We start from the raw sequence: 19,343 nt of genomic DNA, 5'->3' as shown, positions 1-19,343 counted from the left end.
TTTCAACCTTCTCCAACCTGCTAAGTCAGTTTTCTATGCTTTCCAGCTTTCAAAGTATGTTGACATCTCTCACATTCTCTTGTCCCTCATCAGTTTTTTTGTGCTTTTTATGTTTGTGCCAGTTTTACTCCTTTACTATCATTTTTGTGTGTGTGTGTGAGAGAAATGACTAATATTACCTGGAAATACAGATTAGCATGCAATAGTTTTGTTCACCTAAAATGCTTGTAAGTTATGCAACTTTCCCAGAGACAGTATTTTACAATGTGTTTTCTTACTTTTTGCCCTATTTTATTTTTATTTTCTCTGATATAAGTATACATTTAGATCTCTAAAGGATTTGAGATTTTCTAATGGTTTGGTAATCATGCTGGCACTGGGACATTAAATTGCACAGAAGTATATGCATTAATTGCAGTGAATGTGTCATTTGGGCTGGACTGAAAACCATTGAAAGGAAGCATTTCCCTAACCTTTAACATGCTTTTCTTTGACCCAAAGTATTGTTGAGAAAAAGAAACACAAGACAGAAATATCATATATAATGTATAAAAATGTGTAACACATTTGTTATGAAATAAGTTAATATGGCCACCAATACAACCAAATAACAGTTACAAAATAGCAATATTATTTAGAATTCAGTGAAAAATGCAACATTTGGAGCCAGTTACCAGTTTCAAGCAGTCTGGTTCTGTTGCTGTCACCTAAAAAAAGACTGTCTGTGATTCTCTTTCTGTTCTTTTTTTTCCCTCTTAATTGCCATTTTTTCCCAGACCAGCTGTAGCATCTATGTCCTGACTTTGATCCAACTACTTACTTTAACCCATAGAGAAAATGTGTCCCATAGACTCTACATATCTCACTGCAATGCCTCCATTCTTGAAAAGCTTGCTGTTTCAATGCAATAGAAGGCAAGGAGAGCTGCATGAAGTGAAGCTCCCACATACTGGGAAAGAGAAAATTAAGACCTCTGTTTGGTAAATATTGGCACCAAAATGTGGTTCTTTTCACCTAAAATAATATTATGAGCTTATGATATCTCAACTGAGGCCAAGGAATCCAATGTTAGCTTGTTTGTCTTTCATGAGAACGTAGAAGGGACTTGGTGGCAAGTGCTTTAAAGCATTGCTCTCATTTAATTTAGGATAAGTAAGTTCTTCTGAACTTTTGTCCTGGGCAGGGCACTGGAAGCGGGTCTTTGGGGCCTCTTCGGGTTTGCTACTGCTGCCATTACAAAAAATACCAGAAATGGATTGGCTTTTATAAAGGGGATTTATTAGATGACAAATTTACAGTTCTAAGGCCATAAAAGTGTGCAAACTAAAGGCATCAACAAGAGGATACCTTCACTGAAGAATGGCTGATGGTGTCTGGAACACCTCTGTCAGCTGGGAAGGCACGTGGCTGGTGTCTGCTGGTCCTTCGCTCCTGGGTTGCATTTCAAAATGGCTTTCTCCAAAGTGTCTTTGGGATTCTGTTTCTCTTAGCTTCATTCAGCTCTCTGCTTCGTTCTCCTGGAGCATTTCTCTATAAGTGTCTGGGAGTCCTCTCTTAGTTTCTCTGGGGTGAACTCTGGTCTTCATCTCTTAGCTTAGCATCTCCAAACATCTCCAAGTATCTCAGTCTGTGTCGGCTCTTAGCTTCTCCCAGGGGCAAACTCTGGATTCCATATTTTAGCTTCTCTCCAAGATGTCTTCCTCAGCTCTCTGAGCTCCTTCTCTCTGTGCGCTCCCTTAAAGGACTCCTGCGAACTAACCACTGGATGGTTGGGGTCACACCTCCAAGGAAATAATCTAATCCAGGGGTCTCACCTACAGTTGGGTGGGTCACATCTCCATGGAAACAACCTAATCAAACATCCCACCCTAATCAAAAGACTAATTAAAGTCTTCCCCCACAAGATTGCACTAAAGAACATGGCTTTTGTGGGGGACATAATAAATTGAAACTAACATGAGGCCCTTCTTGGACAAAGGAGGCTGTGTGATAGTGAACACAACTGAGCTGGTACAATATATGCCTTTGATTCTGAAAATTGTAGAATAGTCTCCAAACTGTATAACAGAATAAAATTGAATCCCTACATGTGGAAAACTGCTATCTACATGAGCTAGGTATTTTAAATATCTCATATATTTCTGACATATTGTAGTGGGCTCAGATCAGAATCAGATTCAATCAGAAGGGATTTTCTAGTCTATGCTCTTCTGAAGCAAAGGTTGGACTATTAGCCTTGAGGTATATATGTACAATAGACATGACTTGGTTACCTGCTTATTAAGGGCTGACTATATATGTTCAGCACAGTGGTAAGTGTTGAGGGTGCACTAAGGAAACTAAAATATTAACCATGTCTTTGAATAAATTGCATTAAGGTAGAGAGAAAATAATAACACAAATAAAATAAATGTAGGTTATGACATTCCTCTCAAATACATCACAAGAAATTTACAAATAAACTTTTTGACACTTGAAGGTAGAAGGAATTGTTTCCGTTATAATATGGGATGGAAAAGATGATCTACAAGATTTTATTGCTATTATGAACTTTGAGCCAGGTGTCCTGAATTCTCATAAGTCTTATCACTATTTATTGTTTTTTTCTTATTTTCAAACATGTACAGAAATAAAGAGAATGCACAATACCATGACCCAGTTGCAAAGTTATTAAGATTTTGTCATTCTTTTTCCTTCCTCTTTTCCCTCCTTCCTTCTTCCTTTGCTCTGCAAGGATGTCCATGTCCTAATCCCTGAATCTCTGAATATGTTATGTTACGTGGCAAAGGGGAATTAACATTGCTGATGGAATTAAGTTGCTAATCAGCTGAATTTAAAATAGGGAGGCTGTTCTGGATTATCTGGGCTGGGCCCAATGTATTCACAAGGAACCTTAAAAGTGGAACAAGGCACAAGGGTAAACTTGGAGGGAGATGTGCTATTGAAGAATGGTCAGAGAGATGTAACATTTTTTGCTTAGAAGATGGATGAAGGGGCCAGGAGCCAAGGAATGTGAGCAGCATCTAGAAGCTGGAAAAGGCAAGGAAGTGGATTCTCCCCTACAGCCTCCAGAAGGCAATGTAGTTCTGCCAACACCTTCATTTTAGCCTTATCATTTTTTAATGTTGCTTTTGCACAGAAATTTTAAAGCAAATTCCAGTCTTCATGTCATTTCTTTCCTAAGTATTTCATATGTATATATACTATTTTCTTAAATTCACAGTACTACCTTCACAAATTACCCCAGGTTTCTCAGCAATATTTTTTAGATTTATTCTTTGACTCAAGATACAAATAAACTGACTCCCTTGCATTTGCCCATTATGTCTCTTAAGTCTCAAAATCCCTAATAGTGCCTTCTCCCCACCCCCCATCTCCCATTTTATTCTTGCCATTGACTTGATGAAGAAATCAAATCAGCTGCCACATTTGCTTCTCTGTGATGTCATTTAACTTGTCTGTCTAGTCCTTATAGTTTTTGGAAACAAAGATATTCCTGAAAGTTTCATTGCATAAGGTTTAATATTTCCTGAGTATACTGTGAAGTGTACCCATGTTGCTGTGGTGTACTTCATATTGCATCACATCATGCACATAATTACAACTTGATCTACTTTCAGTGGTGCAAGCTGTCATTGGTGAATTCAGGTGGTAATAAACTTATGCCCCCACTGAAAACTCTCATTAACTTTCCCTGTAATGTTCGATCTTTGACTGAATCAATTATTCTATGAAAAGTTGAAAAAATGATTATTTTCTAATTCCATTATTTCTTCCCTGTATATTAATGGTAATTATCCATAAAAAAGTACCTCCCAAAGTGGAGGAAAGTATTTATACTATATTATAATACTACATTATATCTAAGAAATTAGAGGAATATAAAATACATACCTATATATTTAAAGAAACAATATAAGGATAAACCAATGCATGAAAAAAATACCTACAAATGATGGGAGAAAATAGGTGAAGGGAATAACGATAGAATCTAGACTTCTGAGTAAATCTTGCTTGGCAGATTTGAACTTGAAATTATTTATGCATTTAAACAGTTCTAAAATAAATTTAAAAAATTAAAAGATAATCTATAAAGATTGAAAGAAAAACTTCAAAGTATTGAACATAACTATGTATCCAATTGGTGGCATAACCACATAGAGAAGAGTTATTATAATTGCCTTTAAAGCACAGTAATTTAAATCAGTGATCCTAGTGGGATATAGTCTAAGGCCAAAAGAGTAGCTTAGAAAAGTCTTAAACTGTTTTCATTAATCATATTGTTAGCAATAACTTTTGGATTATTAATTCTGAGAATACAGCTAATAATTTTAATGATGTATGTGATGAAATCATAAATTAATATTGTTAACAACCAAAATTTTCAGCATGAGTTAAAAATATGAAATTAAATAAGTTAAATTAAAAATCCTGTTATCCTAAATCAAATTTAAAATATTAATAGCAAGTAGTGATATATTTCCTCATTTTAAAAAAATGTATTTCCTAACTTCTCCAGGGTGAAAAGCCCTGGAAACAATGACCTACCCAATTACAATGTACCCTTTCATTGTACATTGTTAAGATTATGGTTCCTAAATACCATTTTCCTTCAAAAGGAACTAGATATCCTTAGAGAAATGGATGATGCCAAGTGCCAAGTTTGAGGTAGGTAAGCCCACATCTTGTTGTACCAAACAGCAATGAAGTTGTCAAAACATCAGGGGTTGTGTCAAAATAACTCATGAACCACCTTAAACAGGCTTCACTAGTCAAAAACTGTAAAACTTAATATTAAAACAATAATTGTAATAAAAAAACACATCAAAATGTTTAAATTCATTAGTTCATAATGATTCTCTTTATCATTTTGTTCTTTGAGACTACACCTTGCTGAGATTAGAAATAATACTGTGGACAGTGAACATGTCTGTATTTCTCAAGCATATAATGCAGATGCTAATGGCCCACACAAGCATCAAATGCATAATTCCAGTAACAGGGTACCCAAATCCTGTGATCCCCATGCTGTCTGTGCTTCATTTATGAGAGGCTACCAGGCTGTCTTCAGGCTTCTTTCTTTAATTTGTACAAAAATCCATCTACTTAAAAAATAAATGCTCTAAGAATTTCAGCTTGTGGAACAAAGACATGACACAATTTTCATGGAAACTTGTGTAGTTTTGAACTCAACAGTAAATCAAAGTTGTTGAACAGAAAATAGATGTAGAAAAAGTCTATTTCTTTAATTTGAAAATAAGTTATCAACCATATCTTGAGACTCTTCTCCAGTTTTGTATAAATTAGAGCAGCATAAAATAAGTATAATTTAATGCTAAACAAACAGCCTTATATATTGCAGTTGTTCCCAAGAGCATCATTATAAAGGAGTTGGTGTTTATATAGATGTGCATGAGTTATTAAGAAAGCATAATTTATTGTTCACATTCTATTTCTAAGGAAATGAATATTTTTGTTTCCAGTCCTTAAACATTTCTTGATTGGTAGGTGGTAGGTACTTGATAAATGTCAGTTTCTGGTGTTGGTTTTAGAGTTCTGTATCTTTCTGGTTTAAGTCTATCTTCTACTTTGGTTGTCTAAGTTTGTTTCATTCAAATTAGTTTAATCAGAAGAACTCAGTATGTCACATTCACTCTCTCTTACTGCTTACATCTACATATATACATTTTGTGTGCATATCCACATCATATGCATGCATATTTTGCCAATCATAAATACTGGTGTGTCATCAACAACTGAAAACTCAGGAAGTCCAACAGGGATAAGTTTAACTTTGGTTTTCATAATGGATCTGAAAGGTCTGTAGATTTGGGATAAAGAAATTTGAGAGATGTGGCACTCAATTCTTAATTCTTACATCCTCAGTAACAAGTACCTTGGGGTGACTTATTTCACTATTTAGGGGACAGAGTAATATTTAAACCTTACATCAGGGAAAATTCTCATTAAACACACACACACACACACACACACACACACACACACACACACACACACGAGGTTATGTTAATATTAAAAAAAAAACAGCTTTGAAAAGTATGAAGTAGGACCCAAATGTGGGTGGGAAAATCAGTTTAATAGTTTCAACCAACATTTGTTCTAATGAAATAGAGTAATACATATCAGAACATAGGTAAATAATTTGTTAAATGTTTTTTGCTTTATAAACCATTGTTATGGGTCTTTGATGTTATGTATTCTTTGTGAGATGCATGCCAATTTTAAAGATTTTAACACATGAAAGAATGGCATTGGCCATTGAAAGCAGCTATTGATTGAAAATTAAAAGATGTGCCATTTAACGATGTAAAAACTGTCTATTAGAATCAATGAAATATGGCCTAAACACACATCAATATTGATCTACTATATTAAATGTGTTTCTTACTGGGTGGTTGTGGCCAAAAATATTTGAAAACTTTTGTTCTCAAAAATGTATTTCTCAATGGGGACAAAAATTAATTCAAAACTAGGGTGGGATGGGGAAGATGGGATGTTTTAGGTGTTGTTTTATACTTTTATTTTTATTCTTTTTTTTTTTTTTTTGGAGTAATGAAAATGTCCAAAAAATTGATTGGGGTGATGAATGCACAACTATAAGATGGTACTGTGAACAACTGCTTGTAAACTGTGGATGATTGTATGGTATGTGAATATATCTCAATAAAACTGAGTTTTTAAAAAATGTATTTCTCATTCCCTAGATTGGAGTTGAATGGATCATTGCAAAAGTATACATATGTCAGACTATTCAACTAAAATGCCTAAAAGGAGCTCTTCAGTAAATGAAAGCTAAAGCTTCTAAACTTCTAAAATTGACACAAAAATTGCATGTACATTATGAAGTTGTCAGTCAAATTATAAATAAAATCAACATAAAAATTTCATTAATCATGACATGGTGACAGTTAACAGAGACTGTGCATACACTTAGACCAATATAGTCTTTGATTCCCAAACATGAAGAAAGTAGACAGCTATGTGGATTCCTCATGGTCACAGATTCAAAAAAATTATAATATCTTTCTGTAACCTATGCAGTAAATCCTTAGTTATGTAAAATAAATTTTGAAATATTGAATTTTATTAGAAATTGAATAACAATAGACTACAGCAGCTTTCAGTGCAATTTGATTAAATTATCCTAGAAAAGGCTGCTAATTTTTTTTTTCTGCAGAGTCAAGTGCAGAAGCAAGCAGACTGATAAATTTATAAACATCATGGAAAGAATTGTAGAGAGGAACGGGAGCCACTCGAATGCCATTTGGTTCTCGTTTATCACACTGTCGGGAAAAATTAAAGCCACGATAGGGTTAGCATGATTCACATAATGAAAATCGCCATTCAAGATAAACCTGCAGAAAAGCATTCATGTTGATTTCCCTAAAAGTTAACATAAACAAAAACCTTCACTTTAAGTAAAACAATGATTCTATATTTTTGAAACTTTCCTCTTAATAGTAATTGAAATATTAATGGTTGGTATATGCATATCTAAAGTACTTTCCTGAATTCTGCTCAGTAATCATCATCTTTAAAATCAAATAGATCATATATAGAATTTGTCTGTGGGGGGCCCTAGCAGGACTGGAACCCCTGGGAAAATTTAAATGTGCAATAACACTGAGATGGGGAATTGTAGCCAAATATCTTTAAATTTAATTCTCATCCCTAATCTCACAGATGAAGAGTTGGATATATACCCCTAGGAACGCTAAAAGGTCCTGAAGTAGGACAAGAGAGTTTGGTCTAGCCCGAAGATGACTTATGCTGACTTGAAAAACAGCCATTACAGGCTAGGCAATATGGTATATGGTTTAGAGATGCTGTCCCATTTAATTCCCATAACAATTCTGTAAGGCAAGTATTTTTTACATCCAAAATGCAGCTGAAAAACCTCAAGTCGACAGAGGTTAAGTAACTTTCCCAAGAGTTCACAGTTTGGAAGCAGCAGATCTTGATTTGAATCCTGCCATTTCAACTTCTACGGAATCTAGGGGGCCTCTCCTAAAGGGAGATGGGCCATGAGAGTGGGGCAGTTGCTAAGTTACTAGGTTATCATTGTAAACAGTTATGTTATCCCTTTTTCCATTAAATTATGATCTAATTGATCATTTATATTAGTAAGTTTCCTTGAAGAGACTAAGAAGGCCAGCAAGGCCCACGGGTTAAAAAATTATTCCATGCAATGTTACCACTCCTTAAATGGGTCTAAATATCTTTTTTGCCTGAAGTGACAAGGCTCACTTCCATCAAGCAACTACATGAGATCGATTCATTATTTTGCCCTTCACTAAATTGATACATTGTTTAATTTCTTTATTCAGTAAATATATTGGAATTTTCTCTAGAGAAAATCATGTATTGATTGATTGAGGTGATTTAATTTTTTTCTGCCCAAATTGTTATAAAAAATGAGTATTACCTAAAACTATTTCCTATAACCAATATTCCTCTTTTATCAGAATTGATAGACATGTGCCTTTCAATTACACAGTGCTGGATGCTTAGTTGAACAAAGAATGAATTCATATTCATTGACTAATTGATTTGAAATAAGATGAAGCAGAATCAGTCAAAGAATACAAATTTATCCACAAAACACAGCCCATAAAGAAAATCTTGTAGCAAAGAAAAAATATACTTACCACCACTCCTCTTTTTTCTAGTTCTTGGAAAACATCTTTCATTGGAGAAGAAAATGTTAGTGTTAGCTGGCAGCCCCGATCTTCTATACAGGATGGAGTTATTATGTTCACAAGTGGTTTCTTAGTTTCTGCTTTATCTTTGCTATGGTAATGCTTGATCAAATATTCCAGATAACCAGTTAGCAAAATAGATTTTCTCCTCAATGCCTTCATAGTTGCTTGCCTAAAGATCTGCAGAATGAGAAACAATCAGATTAACAGTGTCCTATTGATTCACAAAGAAAAAATTAACTGTAAATCATGCATAAAAAGGGAAATGTCTATTTTGACCTTTCCAATAAACATTTTGCTTAGATAATTAAAAAACAAAACAAAACATATGCCCTCTTTTTTCATGCTTGGCCATTACAAATGGAATTTTTACAACAGAAAAACTTCACAAATGTCATTTAAACAGTACTTGCAAGAGAAGAATAAATAAAATGACATAAGTTTCCCTCAAGAGTCATTTTAAATACATCTTGACCAAAAGGGGGATGTGAAAGGAAATGAAATAAGCTTCAGTGGCAGAGAGATTCCAAAACGAGCCGAGAGATCACTCTGGTGGGCACTCTTACGTACACTTTAGACAACCCTTTTTAGGTTCTAAAGAATTGGGGTAGCTGGTGGTGGATACCTGAAACTATCAAACTACAACCCAGAACCCATGAATCTCGAAGACAGTTGTATAAAAATGTAGCTTATGAGGGGTGACAGTGGGATTGGGAATGCCATAAGGACCAAACTCCACTTTGTCTAGTTTATGGATGGATGTGTAGAAAAGTAGGGGAAGCAAACAAACAGACAAAGGTACCCAGTGTTCTTTTTTACTTCAATTGCTCTTTTTCACTTACCTTAATAAATGTATTTGAATATCATAAAAATTAAAAATTTCCCCCATTCTTATAAAATCATAATAAAAAACTTTTTTCTCTTCTTACCTAAATTATTTTTAGTGCGAAAAAGTGCAATACTAGCTAAACACGTGTACATATGTGGGAAACAGTGTTAACAGTATTATTTATAATGTTTTTATCAATTCCTAAATTCCCTCCAGTTTAACAGTAAGAAAATAAACAGTTTAATGTTAAATCCAAGTCTCAGGCCCTATCATTAGCTGTTAAATAATAACAGAAACAAATAACTATTAGATAATACATTATTACTGAACCATTTGGATCCTGCTCCCCTTCCCTCGCCTCCCCTCTCCTCTCCTTCTCTCCCATCCCCTCCACTTCCCTACCCTCTTTTCCTTTCTTTCCTCCAGGTAAACTCTAAACTCAAGCTTTGGTTTAAAAATGCTGCCGCTTGCTGCCTATGGTGTCGTATATAAAGATGAGTGGTAAGGACACACAATAACTGTGGCTGGAACTTAGGGGTCAGAACAAACATGCTTCCCTAGCTTATCTCTTCAGGTCAAGTAGAGTTTAAAAATATATCCTCAGTATAAGAACTAAACGAACTGCAAACAGAGCATGATGCACTGACAGTTCATTTAATGTCCCATTTCTGTATCATGTTATGCCACAGAATAAATATAGGGTCATTTGGTGATAACTGCAATTTATAAAGACTATGAAAATAGTTATTTCCTTATGTATGTGTGGTATGAGTGGTCTTTAACAGGAACTCAAAATCCAGTTGTATCTTATGTTATAGCAATGTACTTATGAAGGAATGAGCTCATAGAATTCAGACATAGATTTTCCTGAACTATCTTGCATGGAGGCTAAGGATTTGGCTGATGGAGTGGGTGGGAGTTGTATTTAAGGTAATGGTATCTAAGGAAGAGAGGAGAAATGAAGAGGGCAAGGCAGTATCTGCCTGTCTTTTTTCAGCCAGACCTCACAGACATGTCTGAAGCCTGTGAAGAGATCGGTTGCAAGTAGAGCTGAAGTTCTTGTTTGGGGAGGCTTATCTGTTTCAGGGCTCAAGTGACCCAGGTAACAAGGGTTTGGAAGGAGGCATCTCTTCCCTTCCTTGAATAAAACAAAATGTACGTATCTGAAACAATGAGGACTCAAGGCAACACTGGCCAGTTTTGGATTAAGAGTAACTGGACAAAGAATCAGCATTCTCACACAGCTTAGAGCAGGGACAAGCAAAGCACAACCCACAGGTTTTTTGGGTGTCAGGGGGCCATCGACAGAATGATAGGAGTTAAATAATAAAAAAGGAATCTTCTTCTCAAGATTCTCTTTGGAGACTGCCAGAAATAGTTTTAGAAATTTTCTGATTCCACAATGGAACCCAAAAGGTACAGGCAGGGGCAATGGATGAAGTATTACTTTTAACGTGATTTCATTTGGGTTCATAAATTAGTAACTTTGGGGAATACTACTTAAAGATTACCAATTTTTAAAGGCTGTTTTGCTCTTGCAAATGTCTTATGATAACTAGAAACCAATTTTTAATGACAAATGACCTAAATGTGGATATGCTCTGAAAAGTTGTTTCCCTTTTATAATAAAATCACTTTCAAATATAAAATGCTTCTCCACATTATAACCACAAGGACAGTAGTGTTCTGAGGCTCTCAAATTCTCACAGGGTATAATAGTCTGTTCTGAGGCTTCATATAAAGATATTAAGAGGGGTTAACAAAGGTTATAAAGGAAAATAAATCTCTTCTCTTTTTTGTTTCTCCTTATTTCCATGCTTTAATTTAGCATTGAGAAAGATTTATTTTAAAAATTGAAAAAAAAAAAGTGAAGAATGTAGCTTGAAAAAATATTTGGCTCATAACAGAATTCTTGCCAGAGTTTCAAATACTTGGCTTTTTTTTTTTTCTTTTGTTTTTTTCTTTTTTTTTACCTATGAAATAAACACAAAGCTAGAAAATTTAGACAAATCAAAATAAGTAGATTCTGTCATTTTCAATAGTCATATTTTCATATAAATTCTTAAAATTGGCTCCCTAATAAATTTCTGAGAAAAAAAATGCATTTCTTTGTTTTTAATCAGCTGACTTGCTGTATTTTAATTGAATGCACTAATTTTGGGCTTTGAAACTATTTCATTGTAAATTCACTTACTTAAGGAGTCTAGAAATTGTCTAACTATAGGTAAATGAAATATGAAGCTCTGAAATACATTGCATGTACTGTTTAATATCAAATAGGTAAATGGAAGATTGAGGGACCTCAGAAGTAATCTGGTCCATACATCTTCATTTTAAAAACAAAACAAGAGAATTTAAGACTGGCTGTCGCTCGGGCACGGTCACACTTAGTGTCCCAGTGAGGGCTAGAGTGCTTGCCTCCCACTTTCTGCCCCAGTGCTCTTTTTTGTTTGCTCCACAATGTTGTTTAAGTTATTATATAAATGTTTAAGGTCCAACAACATAAAGGAAAATATCATTTGAAACTAATTACAAGGTGCTAGTTTACTGATCTTACAATTTAAAGAAAGCCATATAAATATGGTTTTCCTGTCTCTTTTTTTTTAATTAGAGAATTTGTGGGTTTACAGAACAATCATGCATAAAGTATAGGATTCCCATATATCACCTCATCACCAACACTTTGAATTGGCATGGAACATTTGTTACAATAGATGATAGCACATTTTTATAATTGTACTATTAACTACTTTATGGGTCACTGTTTCTGTAGTGTAGATCCACGGATTTTTAAAAACATTTTAATCTGTTACCATATATACAATCTAACATTTCCCCCTTTACTCACATTCACATATATATTTCAGTGATGTTAATTGTGTTCAAAATGTGTTACCATCAACGCCATGTATTACCAAAACATTTCCGTCATTCCAAATAGGAATGCTGTACATTTAAGCCTTAACTTCCCATTCCCTATACCCACCCCATCCCCTGGTAACCTGTATTATAGATTGTGACTCTATGAGTTTGCTTATTTTAATTGTTTCAAATCAGTGAGATCTTACAATATTTTTCCCTTTGTGTCTGGCTTATTTCACTCAACATGATGTCTTCCAGATTCATCCATTTTGTAGCATGTATCTGGACTTCATTCTGTTTTATGGCTGAGTATTTTCCGTTGTAAGTATATACCACATTTTATTCATCCATTCATTGCTTGATGGACAGACACTTGGGTTGGTTCCATCTTTTGGTAATTGTGAATAAAGCTGCTATGAACAGTGGTATACAAATATCTTTCCAAGTCCCTGGTTTCAATTCCTTTGGATATATACCTAGTATATAAAATTTCTGGGTCACATGGTAATTCTATGCTTAGCTTTATGAGGAACCACCAAACTGTCTTTCACAGCAGTTGCCCCATTTTACATTGCTACTAGCAAAGAAAGAGTGCTTCCGTTTCTCTGTATCCTCTCCAACAAGTGTTCTGTTTTTGTTTTTGTTTTTTTTTAAGAGCAGACATACTAATGGGTGTGAAATGGTTTATCTCATTGTGATTTGATTTGCATTTACCTAATGACCTATGATGGTGAGCATTTTTCATGTGCTTTCTGGCCATTTGTATATCTTCTTTGGAGAGATGTCTATTCATGTCTTCTGTTCATTTTTTAATTGCATTGTTTGTCCTTCCTTTGTTAAGTTGGAGGATTCCTTTATATATTCTGGATATTAAACCTTTATCGGATATGTAGTTTCTAAAAATTTTCTCCCTTTGTGTAGGTTGTCATTTTACTTTCATGATAGATTCCTTTGAGGAATAAAAGTTTCTAATTCTAATGAGGTCTCATTTATCTATTTTTTCTTGTGTTTTTTGTGCATTGGGTGTGAAGTCTAAGAAACCATTGCTTAACAAAAGGTCCTGAAGATGCTTCCCTACATTTTCTTCTATGAGTTTGATAGTTCTAGTTCTTATATTAAGGTCTTTGATACATTTTGAGTTGATTTTTGTATACGGTTTGAGGTAAGGGTCCCCCCCCTTTTTTTTTCTCTTTTGCAACTGGAGATCCAGTTTTCCCAGCACCATTTGTTGAAGAGATTATTTTTCCCAATTGAGTAGTCTTTGCCACCCTGTAAAATATCAATTGACGATAAATGTGAGGGTTGATTTCTGAGTTCTCAATTCTATTCCATTGGTCTGTCTGTCTGTCCTCATGCCAGTGCCATGCAGTTTTTATTTCTGTGGTTTTGTAATAACTTTTAAGATTGAGCCCTCCAACTTAATTCTTCTTTTTCAAAGTGGCTTTAGCTATTCAAGGCCTTTACCCTTCCATATAAATTTGATGATTGGGTTTTCGATTTCTGCCAAGAAAGTTTTTGGAATTTTAACTGGGATTGCATTGAATATATAAATTGTTTGGGTGGGATTGACATCTTAATGACACTTAGTCCTCTAATCCATGAACACAGTATGTACTTTCATTTATTTAGGTCCTCTTCAATTTCTTTTAGCAACGTTTTGTAGTTTTCTGTGTACAAGTCCTTTACATCCTTGGTTAGACATATTCCTAGATATTTGATTCTTTTAGTTCCTATTCTAAATGAAATTTTTTTTCTTGATTTCATCTTCTGATTGCTCCTTGCTTGTGTGTAGAAACACTACTAAGTTTTGGCTGTTGATCTTGTACCCTGCCACTTTGCTGAATTAATTTATTAGCTCTAGGAGCTTTGTTGCGGATTTTTCAGGATTTTCTGTATATAGGATCATACCCTCTGCAAACAGGGAAAATTTTACTTCTTCCTTTCCAATTTGGATGCTTTTTATTTCTTTTCTTAACTAATTGCTCTGGCAATTACTTCCAGTACAATATTGAATAACTGTGGTGGGAGTGCTCATCCTTCTCTTGTTCCTGATCTTACATAGAAAGCTTTCATAGTTTTTATGTATTTGCATTTTAGCACTTGTTGGAAATAAGAAGTGGACTTACATACCAAAGAACACAATGCAATAATACAGGCATTTATAATTACCTAATTGGTTACCTTTAACCACAGGTCTTTATTTCTTTATGCTGTTTCAAACCACAGTCTAGTGTCTTTTTTTCAGTCTGAAGAACACCCATTAGCATTGCTTTTAGAGCAGGTCTAGTGGTGATGAACTCCCTCAGCTTTTGTTAAGCTGAGAATGTTGTACTCTCTCCCTCATTTTTGAAAAGGACTATGGACAGATAGAAAATTCTTGGCTGGCAGTTGTTTTCTTGCAATACATTAAGTATTTCAACACTTCTTGCCTCCATAGTTTCTGATGAGAAATCAGAACTCAATCTAATTGGGACTCCCTTGTATGTAACATGTTGCTTTTCTTTTGCAGCTGTCAGAACTCTCTCCTTGTCCTTTGAATTCAATAGTGTAATCAATATGTGAAAGGGTGTATTTTTCTTTGTGTTATCTTGTTAATTCTCTGAGTTTCTTGGATATGTGTTTTCACATCTTTTGCTAAGTTTGGAATTTTCTCTGTCATTTCTGTCACATATTTCTTGTGTCCCTTTCTATCTTACTTCTTCTGGGACTCCCATAATGTGTATATTGGTGCACTTGATGATGTCCCGTAGCAGTCTTAGGCCATTTTCAATTTTAATATTTCTTTTTCTTTCTGCTTCTCATCCTGACTCATTTCAAGTGTCTTGTCTTCAAGTTCACTTATTCTTTCTTCTGACAGCTCCAATCTGCTCTTGAAACTCTCCTAGGCATTTTTTCATTTAAGTTAATGTGATTTTCAATTCCAGTAATACTATTTGGTTCCTTTTTAAAATTTCTATTTCTTTAGTCTTTCATATTGCTCATTCATTGTTTTCCTGATATCCTTTAGCTCTTTCTCTGTACTTTCCTTCATCTTCTTGAGCATTTTTGAGCTTATTTTTTAAAGGTTCTGTATGATATGCTCACATTTTCTTCTTGTTGGTGTTTTTTGTATTTCTAACCTCTTTCTTTGGATGGGCCATCATTTCCTGTGTCTTTGCCTTATACTCTTTTGTTGTACATTGTACATTTTAATATTTTAAAATGTTAACCCTGAGATTTATTCCCTAAAATGTCTATTTCTTGGTTTTGTAACCAGCTGGTGATAAGAAGAGATTTTCTTTGAGCTTAAGCCTTCCTATCAGGAAGGTCTGCCCAAGGCAAATGCAGTGTGCAGGGTTTTCTTGTCTTTTGGGGCCTGTCTTATCCTGGGCTTTTGCTTGTTAGTTGTTTTAGAGTTCCCTATTTACAGGAGTTGGGTTGACCCTCCATTTCCTAGATGGCAGATGTCCCTCTCATGGGTGTCTGAAGCTGGCAGGCCTATGTCCCAGACTGTTAGCCTCTATTGTTATTAACACTCCATTCATTGTCCCAAGCTGCTTTTGCTTGGAGGGCAAATTATGGGAGACAGGTCACCCCAGAGAGGACTTTCTCATGTCAGTCTTTCCCAGCCAAACCAGGACCATGGACCCAGGAATGGGCATAGACTAGCTCCAAAGTGTCCTGGAATGAGGATCAGGGAGAGTACCACAAGCTTCTCTGATGGCTCCCCAGAGCTGAGCTTTCCTGGTCTGCCCAGCAAATGCACCCTTCAGGTAACTGTCCCCTGCAGCCTTAAGGAAGCACTGGATCTTTAAATCTCCTCTGCCTATTCCCCTCTCAAGTGTGGGGTTGAAACAATGGCTGCTGCTCAGCTATGCTCAGAGCTGGGACCCTGGTGATCTGGTGATCTGGTGATCTGTATTTGCTAATCAAAAGTCATGATCAGTGATTGGCCATGCTCACTCCTCTTCTTGGGGAAGAGGTTTTTTATGCCCCTTTCTGTCACCAGCAAACTAGCCAGGGACTGGACCTCCAGGTGGCCTTCCGTGAGAGTGAGGGATGGGTACCTGTGGCCACCACGCAGAGAGAGCAATTTACTGTCCTTTTTGTACTTTATCTGCCTTTTCCTCCTGCTCATCTCTGGATGCTGTATGTTGTTCTTTTGGTCTCTGGGGTTTCAAAATACTTGTTTCACACTTCCTGCCTATTTAATAGTCATTTATGTGGAAGGACTGATTCCTGGAGCTCCCTATCCCTCTCTTCCCCAGAACTCTATTTAATATCTTCTTAAAACATCGCTGTATTGCAGATCTGAGATACAGATCTTGGTATTTGACTCCAGGTTCAAAGTGTACAAATATTTCCAAAAAGGAAGCAAAGAGAGGCAGTTCAATTCATGCATTTATTTCTTTTAGTAAATGATGCTTCAAGCACCTATACCCTACAATGTGATAACTTTTAAACAGATAAGGCAATTACAAAAACGGTTAATTCATTTATGCTTACTCACAAACAAGCTCAAAAATATCTAGAAAGTAGGAAGTTTTAACAGTCAGATAGAGAATGGGAATCAATTAAATGCAAATCATTTTGTAATTTTAGAATTTGGCAATTTATATTGGGGGGAAGAAGTTAGAAAAAACACTCTTCTAACATAAGACTTAATTTACTAAAGATAATTTTGTTTAGAACATAGTCTCAGCAGTGAGTGACCTCAGTAAGGTATTTATTAAAGTGGTTCTCAAGAAATAAAAGCAATAAGCTCCAGAGAAGCCTCTTCTTGTGGATTTCAGAGTCCTTTTGCTAGATGTAATTTTAAATATTAAGGGGAAAAACATCAATCTCCATGTCCCTGTTTAGAATAAAAAAATTGTTAAGTTTACTGTAATATAGTGTTATGGGAAACTGGTGGTAGGAACAAAAAAAAATTTCCACCTTTCCTATAGCAGAAGACTGGAAGAAAAATGAGTTCACTGCAGGGAACACGCCAACAGTGGAAGCGTCTAGAAGAGAATTTCTGGATAAAGAAAGGTTGGGAACTCATTTGCAGAGACAAAGAAGGCCAGAGGAAATAACCTTTAAATACTAGTTCTTCCTAGTATTACTAGGAATACTCTGCATACTTTAACTCATCTTCTCCCTAATATAAATTTTCAAAGTAAAAAGAAATTTTGTTTCAAAATGTGTAAATGAACTGTTACTCTGATTGGATATTATAAATAAAATTAAAATATCATTAATGATTTATTAAGCAGATGTCTCCTCCAAACTTTCACAAAATGTATAATTGTTTGAAAAATCTTGTTACTGGTTCTATTTTCAACTAACAACAAACAAGCCTGCCAAGAAAGTGAAAACAGCACAAGCACCATCTCGTGGTCAAACTGAGTAAGTGCTCTTTAAATTGGGATGAAACGAAATGAGTTCATTACCACGATCTGGTGGTGAAGCTGCATCAAAACAGGAGCTTGACACTGCCATCAAGTGGCCAAAATGAGAAATTACTATGAGTGTTCCCAGAATTCTAAAAGTTTTGCTTTGGAAGGGATTTTGAAAGTCTTTATTCAGTCACTCGTTTTAATATTAGAATCCTGCACAAGTTTTCCTAAAATGTGATATACTAGATGACTTGGGGAGGTATTAAAAAAAAAAATTTCTTTTGCTTATTTGAATAGTTACGTATATAAAATCTCTATTAGACATATGTATATTTAATTACTATATATATTTCAATATATGTGGTATATATATATATTCACTTAACTAAATTTAGTCTCACCCTTGAAATAATACTCAATCATAATTTGGTTTTAGATATACATTTTGGAGAAATAGGTAGACAGATAAGAGATATGGAGGGATAGGAAGCTTTAGATAGATAGATGATATAGATAGATAGATAGATAGATAGATAGATAGATAGAGATAGGTAGATACTACCAAACCTTACTCAAAATTTGGTTTACTCTGATCATTCATAAGTTATTTTTTTTAAGTAAGTCTTCCTATAGCATCATCACATGGCTCTTTGTCAGTTCATTGACTACAGACCTGACAGTAACAAAGTCCTCCATAATCAAAACAGTGCCTGGTACACAAAAGGTTCTCAATAAATGTATGCTGAAAGAACAATTAAGTAATACCTACTGTGAGCAGCCACCTTCCGGATTTGGCCTAGTAGACAAGCTGCAGCCTGCCCTTGAGTTCCCCCCGCCCATCGAGTGGTGCCAAGATGGCGCCCACATCCTGCTTCCGGCTTCTGATGTATGTAACCACCCGCTGTATTCACCAATCATGCTTGTGTGCGTGGCGTTAGCCCATTGGATACACGCAAGGTTTATAAGAAAGTTCCCGGGCAAAGCTCGGAGAGACAGCCCACAAGGAGCCGTACCTGACGGCCGCATCGAGGTTGTTCTCCCCCGAGGTGTCTCGCCCCGGGTGGAACCTGTAAAGATGATGATTGCCTAGTCCCATTAAAAGTTTATCTGCTTTACCACCGCGAGTCCTGAGTGATCACAAGTGCTCCGGGTAAGACGTTGTCCGCACCCTCTCTCCCCTTATCTCTCTGGTCCCCATCGCCGGCCGACCGAGGACTCGAGGCGGGGCGGAGAAGCGCCGGACAAGTGGTGGCCCGTACGGGGAACTTCGAACCCGCAACCTCATTTGCGTTCCCCTCGCCCCGACGGAGACGTGCTCCCGGGATCCGTGGTTTGACCTCCGCGACTGATCACCGCGAGAAGGTAAGCACCCCCCTTTCCATACGAGGACTAGGGCCCGTGGGCGTTCAGGTAGCCCCGGGGACTCGGAAGAGCTCTCCGAGTGATTACAAGACAGTGCCGGCTGCAAGCATGGGGCAGTCCGGGAGTTCACCCCTACTAACCCCCTTAAAGACCCTTTTGAAACAGTGGGGTATCTCAGTTAAGAGAAGCTCTCTCCAGCGATTTTTTGATGAT

General features: G+C 35.9%; 1 protein-coding gene across 4 annotated transcripts in view; it reads right to left on the bottom strand.

The window, feature by feature from the left end:
* Positions 1-6,591: 6,591 nt before the first annotated feature.
* KYNU (kynureninase) overlaps positions 6,592-19,343 on the bottom strand; it is a 136,570-nt gene continuing 123,818 nt past the window's right edge. For 2 of the 4 annotated variants that reach the window (XM_037849628.1, XM_037849629.1), the window contains exons 13-14: positions 8,670-8,900; positions 6,592-7,304 (exon numbers count right to left, since the gene is read on the bottom strand). In XM_037849628.1, coding sequence (XP_037705556.1) covers positions 7,179-7,304; positions 8,670-8,900 — 357 coding nt within the window. In that variant the 3' untranslated portion in view covers positions 6,592-7,178. Of the gene's footprint in view, positions 7,305-8,669; positions 8,901-16,499; positions 17,243-19,343 lie in introns of those variants that run through there. The other 2 variants (XM_037849631.1, XM_037849630.1) reach the window with 2 other exon arrangements.

Source organism: Choloepus didactylus, chromosome 9 (assembly GCF_015220235.1).
Source record: "Choloepus didactylus isolate mChoDid1 chromosome 9, mChoDid1.pri, whole genome shotgun sequence".
NCBI classification, from domain to species: Eukaryota; Metazoa; Chordata; class Mammalia; order Pilosa; family Megalonychidae; genus Choloepus; species Choloepus didactylus.
Note: the sequence above shows the minus strand (reverse complement) of the source record. Positions and strands in the feature narration are given on the sequence as shown.